General features: G+C 43.0%; 1 protein-coding gene across 1 annotated transcript; it reads left to right on the plus strand.

The window, feature by feature from the left end:
- The first annotated feature begins 3481 nt into the window (after nt 1-3481).
- Nucleotides 3482-16063, plus strand: LOC120751882 (mycocerosic acid synthase-like). The gene is made up of 6 exons (XM_040062413.1): nt 3482-3542; nt 4252-4405; nt 5538-5698; nt 9743-9946; nt 10050-10231; nt 10517-16063. The coding sequence occupies exons 1-6, from the start codon at nt 3482-3484 to the stop codon at nt 16061-16063; spliced, it is 6309 nt and encodes a 2102-aa protein (XP_039918347.1).
- Nucleotides 16064-16546: the final 483 nt, after the last annotated feature.

Below are 16546 nucleotides of genomic sequence, written 5' to 3' on the forward strand. Positions count from 1 at the left end.
TTTTTCTCCCTATGGATTAGAATAGCTTCTGGAATAGCAGAACCCTGATGTGCTTGGTGTTAAAACTTCTATAAGAATAACAACAGTGATAATAAGTGTATGGAAAAACTTAATGGCTGCAGAATGAAAAAGGTAAAAACTACTCCCTTATTCAGTGCCACATGAATTAATTACTATTAATAACATAATTATATTATAAATAATATAATTATATACAAAGCTAATTAATAATATTATTAATATTTTAATTATATACAAAGCTAAATTTGAGATTTTTGAGATTTGACTGATTGGAAATTGTTTTGCCCAAGAGCCAGTGTCTTTCCTTACTAGGTTTTCATGATAATGCAGAAATGTGACATTTGAGTCACAACCGCCTATCTTGTCAGAGCACTGCTTCAGTGAAGAAAGGATATCTAGTGATTTGTGTAGTAATCCTTCTTGTGTCTTGATGGAAATGGGGAACCCACAAGTATTTTAGTCTTAACATCTACTTGGAGTTAAAAAGCATTCAAAATTTTTGGAATTATCAGACATGGGTCTGGATAGAAGATATCACAGGTTTCCTTCAGAGGTGAACACTGTAATGGCATGGGAGACAAAACAAATCTAGTGTCCCCCATATGACAGGTCATTTTCAACTTTTAACTTTTAAATTTAGATGAAAGGCATGACAAATCAACATGTAACTCAGTGACAAAACTTGGTGACAAAAATGGACTCCCTACATTAGTAATAAACTTGGTGACAAAACTTGGTGACAAAAATAGACTCCCTGGGTTAGTAACAGACTCAATCCATTATTGCTACATGTGCATCCATACTTAGTTCCTATTTCTGTTTCTGTGATTGCTCAAAAGGATTGAGCAAGCACTTGGGTTTATTAATATATTCCAGCTATGATGAGACTAGTGCAAGTCATCAACACTCAGGGAACATAGTGCTAAACGGTAAACAAAAATGTTCAAAACCAATGACATGAACAGCTCTTTCTTGGTCCTGCACTTGTGTTCACATTGTTCATATTGTGTTTGGATCAGTGGGGTTCAGATTGGTTTAACTTGCATTGAAATTCATGGCCACAGATGTGCAGGATTCATTTCAATATTCTACCAATACCTAAGCCATACCTCAAAATATGGCTTAGCAACCATTGCTTTCAGGTGCTGATTGTGAAACTGTAACAGTGGTTCCACAGTGCATTCCTAGTTCACTTGATGAATCCACATTCTGTTCTGCCAGGGAAAGTTAATGGTACCAGCACTAGCAAGAGCACTCTTTAGAGATGTGTAAACTCTGGAGATTCTCAAGTCACTTTCAGGCTAGCCATTTTGTTAATAAGCCTTGTAATGATATCAGGGAAGTGGGTTAATTAAGTTAAAAAATCATTAAATAACTCCCAACCACCTCAGAATTCAGAAAAGTGAGTGACTGAGATATTCAGCTAGGAAATATTTACAACTTTTCAGAGCAGGTTATGAAGCTACTTGGTGGCAGAATAAACTGTTTATTCTGAGCACAATGCTATTTTGCTGTCTTTGTGGAAAGCGTTGGGTCCCACCATCAAGGAAAACTTTAACCATAAGTGAATGTAACCCTGTGTTTCTATTACAAAGTCAGAAGAGGAGGAAGATGAGTTTAGGTGGTTGGGATGAATTCAGATGAGGGAGAATGAAAAAGGCATCTAGCAGTGACTACCAGACTTGATCCCTTCAGAGGTTACTTCTGGATGTTCCTCTGTTGTTTGGCTTTTAAGCACATGGTAGTTTTTAGAAAGGAAGCTCAATATTGCCTTTAATGTGGTGGTAGACCCATAAATATTTTGGTACTTTTTGTCATTTGACAAGGCTTTTGTGCTTGTACATTTAAATGGTCATGCTCAGTAAAAGAAATCAGCTGTGGAATCAAACACAAGACTGGGTTTTAAGTTTATAGAGAGTTCTTAATTTTCACAAATGATGCCTTCAACAAATAGATATGGCTTGTTTGTATTTACTGATATTAAGAGCAAACCAAATTGAGTTGTTACTTTAAAGATAGAGTCTTTTAAATCATAGTCTCAGGATCATAAAGATTTCATAGCCTATTTCATGGCAAGATAGCTCAAATTAATTGTTTTGCTAACTGTAAAAAGTTAGATAAGACAGAGGTTTTACTACTGTTTTGGTGTGAAAATTTATGACATCAGGAATTTACTACTTCAGGGAATTAGTTTTGAACTTTAGTCAGGTTTACTGACTAATCACATGACTCATTTTCATTTTTCCTTCGAGAGGCGTTAACAATTTAGTGTGCCTATTTAAAAAGGAAACCACACAGAATCCTATATAAGTGACTTCCACAGACAGCCTATTGCTCCACCCCATCCACATCCATATTGGGATGATATAAGGTAAGAGTTACATAGCTCTAGAGATGCCAAAGATATGTTTTGTGTTGTGATTGGAATTTAATTTTCTATTACTTGCTATTTAAGTACTAACTTAGGAAAAATGCTTGAAAGTACTTTTGTGCAGAAGGTATTGTGTTGGGCTTTGCAGCTTTAGTTTAGCAGTTGCATTAAAGTAAGAAATCATAGAAATCATAGGCAATCCTGAAAGAATTTAAAGGCAACAATTCTTGTGTCAATTTGGAATTTACATTATTGGTTAAATAGAATTTCCTCCTAGAAAGCCAGATTCTGGTTTCCCTATTTTTGCCAAGTGGCCTTTTAACTTTTTCTGTCTTTTTCTCCTTAATGGAACCTAGAAGTAAATTTTTCAAAGTATGAATCTGAGCAGTTATTCCTAATTTCACCTTTCAAAGCAAACCTCCAAGAAATGATAACTCGGAGTGATGTGTGAGGCTGTGAAACAGCCTCATCTCTGCTTCCCTGCTGTCAGTCAGTGACTGAGAAAGCCTCGCTGGGACCTGCTGTGCTATCCCTGAGATGAGAATCTCTCCCCACTGCCAAGGATCCTCCCCAAACCTTTCTAGAGGAATCTTCTCCTCCTTGTGGCTTGAAGGAAGCCCAGGAGGATGGCAGGGCTTAGAGGTGGACATACTAGTGAGTTCTAATTAGTTCAGTTGAACTGATTTTCATCTGGCAAAAGAAATCATCTGTCAATTCTATCCTGGAGTATTTAATTTGATTGCAAAGAGAATTCTTGTCTTTGCCATCTAATTTGTTGAAAAGATCCACCTCTTGTTAGCAGAGGTTAAACAGCAAAATGAAGTGCCTGTGCATGAGAGAGCTTGGGGGATTAAGCTGGGAATTTCCTCTAAAGGTAGAGACAAGAGGAAGAATATAGTATAGCTCTGGTCACTTGTGGGCAGTGTCATTTGTCATCACAACCAACAATAGATCATTCCAGATTACACTAAATTTTGAAGAAGTTTCCCAAAGGTGGGAAGTTCACCTGTTAACCTAGTATTTATTCAATGGTAAATGCATAATTGTTGGACTGGACTGACACTACTTCTGTCTTGTGCAGCTGAGGAGATGGAGATCGAGACTGCAGATGAAGTTGCTATTGTTGGAATAGGATGCAACTTTCCTGGAGGTAAGTTTAGGGTAAAAGCAAAGCAGGCTGTGAGTGTGAAAAGCAGAGTCTTTTATTAATGTTGAGATGGAGGAAACCAACATGTTTCTCCCTTAGTTGAATTTGTTGCCTTGCTGCTCGTGGGATCTTTTTGAAAGGTGGTGTTGTGGTAGAATCTATTTCTCTTGAATGTGCAGACAGATGGACAGATCGACAAAAGAAGCTGCAGTGCTGGCTGTGGGCAGGGCACTGAGCTGCACATGGAACTCATGCAAATGAGCTGGATGGGTGTGGGTTGATTTGAACTTTCCGTGTGTTCACTGGCTAGGTGATTGTGCATTGTTACAGAACTGCATCCATAGGGACAGGAGAGGTGAAGGGCTGGACATTCTTATCAGTAATGCCAGTAATATAAACAGGCTGGGTTTTCCTAAAAGAAAGCTTTCTGCCTTATTACAGTAGGTAGATGCAGTGAGATGGCAGGGAAATGGGGAGAGAAAGTGGTTAAGGATTTTGTGGGGTTCCTTTGCTTTTAGACAAGCAGTGAGGGGATCAGTCATGCTTTTTCATTTTCCTCTCATCAAAGAATGATCACTTCTTTCTGTGGCAAGTCTGCTTGAGTGGCTTGCATTTACATGTGAGTGGTCCTTGCAGCTGATTTTGCATTTCTGAGTCTGCATTGGGAGGGGGAGCACATCATCTAATCTGTTATTAAAACTTTGTACAACAGGAGATGGAATTGACAATTTCTGGAAAGTCCTGGAGGAAGGCAAAAACTGCACCGTCGAAATCCCTCCCGAGAGATTTAATGCCAAGGAGTGGTATGATGCAGATGATAACAAGCCAGGAAAAATACGTACAACAAGAGCTGCTCTTCTCGATGAGTGAGTCTGTTACTCTGCTGCACCACTGATTTTTGTAGTACTTAGACTATGGGTACAGTGGCTCAGGGGCTGTGATAGTGTGAAGAATAGGAAATTACAGTAAGGTCAGCATAAGTGTGTTTTATTGGAATTCCACACTCTCCTTAAATCCTCATGCTGCAGAGCTTTAGTCAAAGGAGAAGCTGACACGCACAGAAGAAATCTTATTGTGTCCTGCGATTTATACTTGGCAGGATTGAACCATAGGACAAAGATTTAATTTAGTGCTTGCTCCCATGTTAGATATTGAATTGTGCTCTGAAATCAGGAAATGGCAGAAGGCCATATAAATCTGATCTTGAGACACAAGATTAAAGCTGGACTTGGTCTTTTGTAACATGGGCCTGTTTTGAAGATGCTTTTAAAGACAAGCACACACATACACACAGAGAAAGCATTTTGAAAGTATTGTTAAGAAGCATTGGTATCCCTTGAAAAGACCTGAGCTAATCCTCTACTTTTGGGTTTTAAATCGTAACCCGTTGGTCTGTATTGGATTAAAATAATGCAGAAAACAAGGATTTGTGGGGGATTCATTGCAGTGAAGAGAGATTCTCATTTTGTTTCTAATTTGTTGGCTACAACCACATTATTGCATAGAGAGTCTCATTCTGTTTCTAATTTGTTGGCTACAACCACATTACTGCAGAGAGAGTCTCATTCTGAACATTTCATGATCTGAGGAGTCCACTTGGTACTAGTGCAATAACTATGAGAATAAAAATGGATAGGAGTGGGCTCTTACCTCTGAAATGCAGAATGCTCCATAAAGTGATGTATTTTGTGGTGGGACATAAAACATCTTTGGCTTATAAATATTTTCTTCTGAATTTCCTAAATGGGAACTGTGGCCTAAACACCAGTTTACTGCTCTGCTTTTCATGAAGTTGCAAAAAATGTTTACTGTGAGTCTAGAAGTGAATGCACCTTTTATTTATATATATATATATATACACACACACACACACACGCACACATATATATACATACATACATATACATATACATATAAACATACACATACACATACATATACATACATACATACATACATACATATATGTCATATCCTATTCTGGCCTGTGTATTTCAGATTTAATTCATTTGACAACCACCTGTTTGGGATTAATAATATGGAAGCAGAACGTATGGATCCGCAACAGAAATTGCTGATAGAGTGCACATACAAAGCTCTGGAGGATGCAGGAGTTCCCGTAGAATCTGTCCGTGGCACCAAAACAGGTGTTTTTGTAGGTAAGATGAAAATTTCATGGCAAAGAAAGTGTGTTTGAACCTCACAAAGATTGGAGCAATCCTTCATATGTTATCCATTCAATATGCTATCTAGCACTGGATCTAGGCTGGATCTAGACTGGAGATCTAAGGCTGATCTGCCACGGTAGGAATGACCAGGCTGCTCTAGAAGTTCATAGTATAATTCCTGTATCTCTTTTTGGTGCTCTTCGTCTTGTGTTCAGGCACTGAAGTCAAGCAGGAAACAGTTAAAACTGTGTCCCCAACCCAACCCTTCTTGGGAAAGATACTCCCAAGCCAGGCTGTGATGTCCCCCTCTTAAGGGAAAGGGAACACCCAAGATGCATAATTTCTCAAATCCTAAAAAACCCACAAAGTTTTAATAGGAAATTACACACTTGGCATGGAAATTGGAATGTTAGTCCGTGACCTGCTACATCAGCACATGGCTGTGGGTTTTAGATAGAGAGGTAAGGTGGAAGGAAAGAGGGAAAGAAAGAGATGAATTATAGAAGGAGAGAGAGCATCAGGGAAATAAAGAGAGAAAAAGAGATCACCAGTCCTGGTTCCAGTGTTGGTCTGGCCAATGGGATGTCCAAGGTCTTGGAGGACCCCCAGGTCTTTTGGTAGTACCTTTTTATAGATAGGCTTCCCTGCCCTGAAGACAGGTTTCTGTCTATGTGTAGGGGTTTTGGTATTTATTCTCTTTTTGTGGGAGAGATTAGGAGGAAAAAACCAAAACAAAGCAGGCTTAAGCTTAAAAATGAACACGAAAGAATTTATTAACACACACTAAAGGAATGGAAAAAAAGTTGAGAAAAAGAAAACTTAAACTAAAATAGAATGACACTTTAAAACACACTTCTCTCCTCTTCCAAACTATTAACTTTCTTATTGAACAACATAGAAAGACACAACTTGGGATTTTCAGTCACTTTCACTATTTAGACATAATTACTCATTACTTTTAGGAAAAGAGTCTCTCTAAGATTTTTTATGAAGATGTTTGCCACAAAACAAAATAGTCCAGTGCTCCTAATGTCACACATCTGCTGTCGCACGGAGTTTTCGCAGACTGTGATGTTCTATCAGCAAAGCTTCTCAGTGTATCTGGGGTACTATTTACGAATACTTCTTCTAGTCTAAAATCATCTTCGTCTCAGAGGCTGAGACCTCCTTTTAACCCAGGAGTAGGGGCTTTAAAGTTCCCAAATAAATTTCAATTATATCAGTCCTCAATTTGGATTAGAATAGCATTCTACTCAACAACACTAAGATGCTGCAAAGAACAGTACATTTCTCCATAGTTTACCTTAGAGAAGTCTGGTTAAAAATGTCCGCTTCTTTAATCCTATTCTAAAATTATTAGTTCTTTCACTTCTAATTTAACTGAATTCATTCGATGTTTGCCTGGCCTGCAAGGGCCATGTGCAAGCGCCAGGCTGCATGGGGCCAAAGTAAATGTAAAGCCGTGCTGATGGAGGAAGTTGGTAGATGTCCTTTTTTCCACCCCTCAGTCTCATCTAGGGCAGTTCAGCTCGGAGCTACTACAAAGCTGTAAAAAGGCTTCACCCGGGCTGCTCCGTGCGGGCAGTAGCTCTCAGAGGCTCAGCCAGGCCTGGCACAGCTGCTCAGAGGACAGCGGGGTTTGACCGGGGCTCCCCCCGCTCTCCATGCGGGCAGCAGTTCTCAGAGGCCCGGCCGGGCCTGGCCCAGCCGCCCAGAGGGGCAGCAAGGCCCAACCCGGTGCTGCCCGCTGGCTATGATGTTACTTCATGGCTGATTTTAAAGCGAGAGACTGATCAGCAGCAGATTAGTTTTAAATGTCCCCTCCAAAGTTGCATTGACATTTCCTATTGGTCAACTTAGCTGCCAATATCCCGGCCAGCTTTTTGATAGGTCCCTGTCCTCCCCCCGCAAACTACTCCACAGTCAGGGCAGGGGAAAACAACTCACATTTCTTTATAACCAGAAAAAAAATTGTGCCAACCCATGATACTATGCAAATTGCTTGTCATGTCCAGTCCCTTCTTTCTGGAAATGCATCAGAGGCTTTGAGGCTCTTGGGTGGTCTTTATCCCCTTCCTCCCCAAGATCTTCCTCCCCACGATTGACCATGGGTCGATATTTCTTTCCCACTTCTGCACTGATGCTGTCTTTTGTTTGTTGATGAGGGCAGAGTGGTCTGAAAGTGGCCCAGTGGAAAAGGACCTGGTGGTGCTGGTGGACAGCAGCTGAACATGAGCCAGTGTGTGCCCAGGTGGCCAAGAAGGCCAGTGGCATCCTGGCCTGCATCAGCAATAGTGTGCCCAGAGGAGCAGGGCAGTGATCCTTCCCCTGTATATGGCACTGGTGAGGCCACGAGTTGAGTCCTGTGCGCACTTGTGGACCCCTCAGTTCAGGAGGGACATTGAGGTGCTGGAGTAAGTCCAGAGAAAGGCAGCTGAGCTGGGGCAGGGTCTGTAGCACAAGTCCTGTGAGGAGCAGCTGAAGGAGCTGGGGGTGTTTAGCCTGAGGAGTCTCTGGGGTGATTTTATTGCTCTCTACAACTGCCTGAAAGGAGGGTGTAGTGATGTGGGGATCAACCTCTTTCACAGGCAGCTGGAGACAGGATGAGAGGCCTCAGGCTGTGCCAGGAGAATTTCAGGTTGAACATTAGGGAGGAATCCTTCACAGAAGGGGTGATTGGATATGGGAATCAGTTGCCCAGAGAGCTGGTGGAGTCACCGTCCCTGAAAGTGAGGAAATACTGGACATGGCTTTTAGTGCCATGGTCTAGTTGACATGGTGTTGTTTCACCAACCAGTGGACTCAGTGATCTCAGTGGTCTTTTGCAACCTAATTGATTCTGTGATTCTGTGATTGTGTCTCTGTGGAGCAGAACAAGGATACTGATCCCAGAAAAGCGCTCTCCTTCCTCCTCATGGCCCCCTCCTCCTCTTGTTCTTTCAACACTTCTTGGTTATTACTGACAATCCTTGGCTGACTCCATGGCAATCTGGCAATCAGTGTTTGACATGTACACAATTGTCCCTTATCTTCTGGGTTTCTACACAGGTCTACACTTTTTTCCCAGGATACTGTTTTCCAGTATTATTTTGGTTAAAGTGTTCTGGGGGTTAATATCCTTTTAAAGCAGCAGAAATCCTTCTGTGGACATTTGAGTGATACCATGGTGCACTTGTCCATCTGCTTTTGACAGTATCACAAAAGGTGACAGAGGAGATGATACCAGATGCTGTTGAAAGATATTTAAAAGACAGTACTAGAGTAACAGCACATTATTACTGGTGTAATTTGTGTCTCTTTAAAAAGGACTTTTTGGGGGGAGTTTGGCTGATGTACCTAAGGGGGAAATGCTTTAGATTACCTTTTAGTCTGAGAGATGCTCTTCTTCCACTGAGGGTGCTATTCCTTGCTCTCTGAATAGAGTTACAGCAGTTTCTGCACATGCTCATGGACTTGGGGATCCATAGTATTTCAGGTGGAGTGTTCCCAGAAAGAGGACACAGCTACTCTCACAGGCCCTGTTCTTCTTTACTATTTCTTGCTGGTTGCAAGTGTGAAAAAAAGAGATAAATACAAAGTATTGGATGTAGTTTGTGCCATGACTCTTAACTTGGTAGATCTGAGGAAGTAAAGCTAATGTCTTGTACATTTATGTCTGAACTACCCTCCTTGAAACCTGTTGATAAATATTCTCAAAGCTAAACTAAAACAACTACTCCCAAATTGAGATACTGGGAGCTCAGCAAGCTACAGAAATCTTAGCTGTATCCTGCAATGAGCAAAGCCATCCTGAAAGGCCCGTCATTTCTTGGGCAGGTAGGATTTTTAAGTGTTTGGTGTGTATGCGCAAGCTGAGTCCAGGGGAAACTTGTGAGTTTTACTTTTGACTCGTGTTGGACCAAAGCTTCAAGACAGGAGCACTGTTGCCACGTGGTTTCATCTTAACGCTGAAAACCAAACCACACCATCAGGTTTGGGGCTGTACATGCCTAGTGTTGGCTTGGGTTAACTTGACACCTATCTGATGTTTTCCAGGTCTCATGAATCGAGACTATGAAATCATAACCAGCAGAGCAGTGAGTGAAATAAATCATTATGATGGTACTGGAACAGCAATGAGCATTGCTGCCAACAGGGTCTCTTTCACATTTAATCTGACTGGACCATCTCTCACTGTCGACACTGCATGTTCGTCTTTTCTTTTTGCTCTGCACTACGCCTTGCGAGCCATTAAATCAGGTAATGGGACTGAGGAGGTGCTGCACAATGATATCAGGATTGCTACAGTTCTTGTCTATCACCAGGGCTATCTCAACATGAGTATGTTTCTGTTTGACTGCAGGAGACTGTGAGGCAGCAATATGTGGTGGGGTGAACTGTATCATTGATCCCCGCACCTTTGTCTCCCTCAGTAAAGCCAAAATGATCTCTCCGGAGGGAATAAGTAAACCCTTCTCCAAAAAAGCAGATGGCTATGGAAGGGGAGAAGGCTGTGGTGTTGTTTTCCTCAAACCACTGAAAAAGGTAAGATTGCCTGTGAAACAGCTTAAAATAAGTCTTGTTGTTTCCCTGAATTTTGCGTCTTCAGCTCTAAAAATGACTATACCAGAGAAGTTTTCCAAATCAAGTTTAAGATTAATGAAGCATTTCTTAAGAATTGGTACACTTCCCCTAGCATAGGAAAAGGGTCCCACATTTAAAAGATAGCATCATATTCTGGATGTTCTTGGCTTTGTTGTGGTATTTTGTTGTCTTCTTTACAGAGAAAGCATGAGTTTAATAAAGATAATTCAACTTTTCATGGAACAGGCAAAGGAAGACTACAGCAAAATCTGGGGTGTGATAAACATCAGTGCAGTCAATCAGAATGGCAGGTCCACAACTCCCATCACGAGACCATCTCAAATAGAGCAAGAGAAGTTGCTGCGCAGCATTTATGAAAGTCGTGTTGATCCCTCAGTTGTGCAGTACATTGAAGCCCATGGCACAGGAACTGCTGCTGGAGACCCTACTGAAGCTGAGAGCCTGGGTAGTGTCATTGGCAAGAAGAGGTCTTCCCATGCTTCTGTTCTGAAAATCGGTTCAGTGAAAGGAAATATTGGACACACTGAATCAGCTGCTGGAGCAGCTGGGTTAATCAAAGTGCTCCTGATGATGCATCATGGAAAGTTTGTTCCATCCTTGCATTACTCAAAGGAGATGAGCAGCATTGATGCAGAGAAATTAAACCTAGCTGTTGCCACAGCTGTGGAGCCCTGGGAAGAATCCGGTGAGTATGGAAGAGTAGCTGGCATCAACTGCTTTGGATTTGGAGGAACCAATGCTCATGTTGTAGTCAGGCAGGTGAAGCAGGCGGAGCCTCTTCCTGCCTTTAAGAAGCCCCTGGAATTAGTTCTGCTGTCAGCAGCCTCTCCCAAGTCCCTTCAGATGACAATGGCCAATACAGCTGAGCAGCTGAGCACAAGGAGCTCCGTAACTCTCCCAAGCCTGGCCTATACCTCTGCCTGCAGAAGAAGCCATGCCAGCTACAGGTATCGAAAAGCATTTATCACCAATTCCCTCCAACACTTGCAGCAAGAGCTTAAGTTGGCAGCGAGCACAGAACCTGCCATGTCCAAAGGGGAACCACAGCTGGTGTTTGTGTTCTGTGGCAACGGCGTAACGCTGAGGGAGTTCAGTGAGGCACTGCTGAGCGCAGAGCCAATGTTCAGAGACAAGTGTAAGGAGATAGAAGACCTTTTTCAGCAGCATGCTGCCATCAGCCTCCTGCCAGCCAGAAATCGTAGCCCAAAGGAGTTGTTGAATCCAGAGCTTTCCCAGCCCTTGCTGTTTGCCCTGCAGGTTGCTGTAGCTTCCCTCCTGAAGCACTGGGGTATTAAGCCCGTTGCTGTTGTTGGCCACTCGGTGGGGGAAGTTGCTGCTGCACATATTGCTGGGTACCTTTCCCTGGCAGATGCAGTCAAAGTGATTTATCACCGGAGCAGGCTGCAGGCAAAGACTGCCAGTGGCAGAATGCTGGTGGTTGGAAACATCCCTGTTGAAGAGATTGCTGAACGCCTGCCTCCCTACTCAGGAAAGGTGTGCATTGCTGCCTTCAACAGCCCTGTTTCCTGCACCTTGTCTGGCAGTGTAGATGCTGTGGAAGCTATCCAGAGAGAGTTAGCTGAAACTTTCAGACAGAGAAACGTCTTTCTTCATGTTTTAAATGTTCCAGCTGCATACCACAGCCCTAGCATGGATGTGATACTCGGGGAGCTGGAGGAGCAGGTAGAGCCTTTAGAAAAGCAGAAGGGGGAAATGGAAGTGATTTCCACATTGACTGGGGTGGCTGCATCTGAAAATGACTTTGCTCAGGGCAAATTCTGGGCACGGCATACTCGCGAGCCTGTTGCTTTCACACAAGCCATCCAAACTGCAGCCAGAGGCAGGGAAAATGTGGTGTTTGTGGAAATAAGTCCTCACCGAGCATTGCAGCGAAGCATCAAAGAAACGCTAGGAAAAGGCACAAAGGTGTTGTCTTCCTTGCAAACGGATGCAGAATATCAGACACTCTTCACCCTGGTAGGAAATCTGTTTGAACTGGGATTTAATCCCAACTGGCAGCACTTTTATAAGGGGTACCAAAGTGTTCCTGTGGCCATTCCACAATATCAGTTTGATCGCCAGAAACTCATGGACTATCTGGATGTCCATCAACAAGCAAACCAAAGAGGTGTCAGCACCAGTCATTCTTTGATTTATGGCATAAACGGTGACAATATGGAGTTTGGCTGCCTGGTGTCCCGGGACACAACACCGTACTTATATGAGCACAAGAACAATGGGGTGGCCTTAGTCCCTGGTGCTTTCTATGTGGAGCTTGGTCTGGCCTCTGTGATGAGCAGCTCAAGACCTCAAGTGCCTCTGAGCTCTTGCCAGCTGAGTATCAGTTTTTCTGCACCGTGTGTTCTCACACAGAGTTCCCAAGTGCTGAATGTCAAGCTGAGTCCGCAAAAAGCCGTGACAACCTTTGAGGTTCTCTCTTCCTCCAATGTAGTTTATGCTGCTGGCCAAGTGGCAAAGGGGCTTGAAGGTGTGGTGGAAGAAAGCAGCATCTCCTTCCAAGCCATCTATCGAAGATGCTCATCAGTGATTAGCAAACAGGAGGTTTATGAAGCACTGTCTCAGGTTGGCTTTCAGTATGGCTCCATATTCAGGCAGCTCGGTGATGTTCATTATTGCCAGGAGCTAAAGGAAGCTATAACAAGCATAAAGGTGAATGAGGAGACCGTCAGAGACATGTACAGCTGCTGTATCCACCCAGTGCTGCTCGACTGTTTTCTGCAGATGACCGCTGTCCTGACCTCAGGGACACTCCAATCCAGAGCAGGCTTTCCTTCAGGGATAGGCAGCCTGGTGGTGCTCCGCCCGCTGGAGGAGGAAATGATGATATACATGAGAATGAGCAAATCCACTGGGAACTGCCTTGAGGTCTGTGGATGCTTTGTGGACAAACACGGCTCTGTTTTGGCTGAGCTCAAGCGCGTTGCCATCACTTTCATGAAGGAATCGTCTGCCAGAGACAATGAATTCCTGTTAGAAAACAAGTGGAAAGAAGTCTCTCTTTCACAGACAATTGGACATCTGGGGTTTAAGCCCAGAGTCCTTGTCTTTGCAGACAAATTCGGGATAGCTGAGCAGCTCAAAAAACACTTGCATCCGGCTTCGAGATATGTTATGTATGAAGGCTGGGAAAGCCTCGTGGAAGGTGATGGCCAGAATAAAATGAGAGCAGAGGTTGAGGATTATGATGAAATCCTCTTCCTGTGGGGAATTCAGAAGTTAGATGAAGATTTCCCAAGGAAAGTGGTAGATCAGTTGGCAAAGTGCTGCGAAGCCTATCGCCAGGTGGTGGTGGCACTAAGAGAGAAGACATCCCGCTGCTCCATCAGAGTGATCACCTACAGAACAACAGAGAGATATGTGGACCATATTAACTGTGGATTTGCACTGTATGGCATGACCAGAACTTGTATTGTTGAAGTTCCAGAAATCACATTTCAGTTGATTGACCTCAGCTCCTCCACTTCCCTGGACATCTCAGTGTTAGCAGATGTTCTTGTCCAATACAAAGGTGGGGAGTATCCAGAAGTTTGCATCAGCCAGGGAAGAATTTATGTGTTTGAAATCAGGCGCACACCTTTCGTAGATGCAGATTACATCCAACCCATGAGATCTCTCCAGAAATCACAACCATTCACTTTGTACACTTCTGATCCATACGCAGCGAAGGACTTGTCTGGGGAATTATCCTCCCACGCTGCTACTGAGCTTGACAATCAGAGTGTTGAAATTCAAGTGGATAAAATTTGTCTGCACTCGGAAGATTATTTTCCCATTAGTGTTTCTAGCTGCACCTTTGGTAATACACTGTATTGGAACTCACAAGCAGGAGACAAACACAGGCTTCTAGGTCTTGATTTCAGTGGCACAGTCACTGCAACAGGCACTGATGTGAAAAAAGTGAAAGTGGGAGATCACGTGGTTTCATGTTATCCCACTGCTGCATCATCCAGAGTGCAGATTCCAGGAACAGCTTGTTTCAATGCAAGGAAATTCCCATTCCTCCAGAATGTCCCTTGTGTGTCATACTTCATCATTGCATGGGAAATCTTCACTCGGAGGTTACCCAAGGGGAAACACGGCAGAACATTGGGTATTATTACTACAGAGCCATCATCAGTTTTGTGCCACGTTCTTTCTGCAGCAGCAGAAGAGATGGGTTGGAAAACAGTCCTTGCAAAGCCCACTCCTAATGTGTTCCAGTATATCAACCTGTGCAGTGCCCTCGTTATTCTTCCTCCAGTCAACAGACTGTCTCGGGAGGATCTGGCCCACATGTACCTTCTTAAAGATGTGGTGATTGTGTGTGGCAGTCAACAGTCTGAATGTATCCAGAATGTCAGTGAAATTGATCATGAAAACATCAGCTTTCATATCCTCACTTCTGCCAGCCTTTTCCGGAAAGCACCTCTAAAGGAATTGCAGAAGACTGTACATGCCTGGATCAGTTCCATGGATATGAAACAATTTAGACATCTCTCAGGTTCTGTTTTTCAGCAGCCTGAGAACTTTGAAGGGCTGAACTCCGTGACGTCCTATTTCACCTGCACTTCTGTCCCCCTTGCCGTTCTGAGCAGGCAGAAGGACATCAGTGTGCTTTCAGACATCCCGTTGTACGAGCCCCAGCAGCAGCTGTTTAAGCAGAACGCAGTTTATGTAGTAGTTGGGGGGCTCACTGGACTTGGCTTTGAAACGGTGAAATTCATAGCCAAGAATGGAGGAGGATGTATTGCAATACTTTCCAGGAGAATTCCCAGCAGTGAGAAGCAAGAAGAGATGAGGGCTCTGCAGCAGCAGTACAAAGGGAGCAGAGTAGTTTCTGTGCAGTGTGATGTGGCTTCGACCAGCGATGTTGAGAAAGCTTTCCAGTCCATTGCCAACACCTTTGTGGGGAGCCCAATCAAAGGAGTATTCCAAAGTGCTGTGGCTTTACACGATGGCCGCCTGGAAGTCCTGAAGCTGGCTGACTTTCACAAAGTGCTGAGCCCAAAAGTAGCAGGGACCCTAAATCTTCACTGGGCTACCAGAGGCCAAGAGCTTGACTACTTTGTGTGCTACTCCTCTGTTACTTCCTTTCTGGGCAATGCCACCCAGACAAACTATGCAGCTGCAAACTCTTTCCTGGATGTCTTCTGCCTCTACAGGAGGAACTGTGGGCTTTCAGGCCAGGCCATTAACTGGGGTGCTTTGAACCTCGGCATTCTGCTCAATCAAAACCACATTCAAAGCATTCTGGAATCCAAGGGCATAGACATTCTGCAAGTGCATGAAATCCATGACTATCTCAGGAAGACCTTACTTATAAACAACTCCCAGCAAGCCGTTGTCAAATTGAACTTTCAGACTTTGAAACATCACGTTTTTACTCAGATCATTTCTCTCAAAAGTCGCTTCATATCACTTCTGTCAGAAGATGTTAGTAAAAAGATTGAAACCTCTGAGAGAACTGAAGTCCCAGAGACTGCCTTTCTCAAATCTGAGGACTACATCACCTCACTGGTGGGTGACCTCACAGGAGTGAACACAGATAAATTAACCATGAATACACCACTTTCGTCGTTGGGCATTGACTCTATGTTAGCTATGACAATTCAGAGCCGTGTCTTCCAGGAGCGAAAGGTGGACATACCCCTTGTGAAACTGCTTGATCCTCACACAACTCTGTCAAGTTTAGTGGTAGTTTTAGAAGAAACAAGCAATGCAAATGGAACAGTTGAAAAGAAGAATGCTGTGGTTGAAAGTGCAGAAAATTAAACCTGGCTATAGGAACCTTCCCAATCAGGAATTGTGTAACTTCGACAATATTCAGACCCTTTGTAGCATCTAAGAATGCATCTGTCACTGCAGACAGGGTAGAACATCTGGTGATTCTGAATGTACTCTTCTGCATTGACTCAGAAAACTCTTTGCTAGCTTCTTCTGCCATTATTCTGCCAGCTGTTTTAATTTCAGTTAATTGTTTGACTTCTTATTTTCAATGTCTTTTACCTTAATTTTCCATAGTTTTAACTGGAAATAAGTAGGTAAATTCCTACACATTTAATTGCACATTGCATTCTTTTAATTGTATTCGTGTTTTGATGAAAACTGTATATTTGCTGCTTGAAACAGTAAATATACACATAAAGCTGCATAAGCTTATCAGCATTTTTCATATTCTATTGTTAATATATCATTATTTTTAATATTACCAAATGTTTATAAATACAGGCAAGGTTTTCAAAGTCTGGGAATTTC

This window comes from Hirundo rustica, chromosome 1 (genome assembly GCF_015227805.2).
Source record: "Hirundo rustica isolate bHirRus1 chromosome 1, bHirRus1.pri.v3, whole genome shotgun sequence".
Taxonomy (NCBI): Eukaryota; Metazoa; Chordata; class Aves; order Passeriformes; family Hirundinidae; genus Hirundo; species Hirundo rustica.

Excerpts from the sequence above, each read along its gene's own strand:
- LOC120751882 (XM_040062413.1), top strand. The coding sequence starts at position 3,482 with ATGGAGATCGAGACTGCAGATGAAGTTGCTATTGTTGGAATAGGATGC. Across the intron at positions 3,543-4,251 it reads AGGATGCAACTTTCCTGGAG|GAGATGGAATTGACAATTTC; the intron begins GTAAGTTTAGGG and ends TTTGTACAACAG. Across the intron at positions 10,232-10,516 it reads TCCTCAAACCACTGAAAAAG|GCAAAGGAAGACTACAGCAA; the intron begins GTAAGATTGCCT and ends TTCATGGAACAG.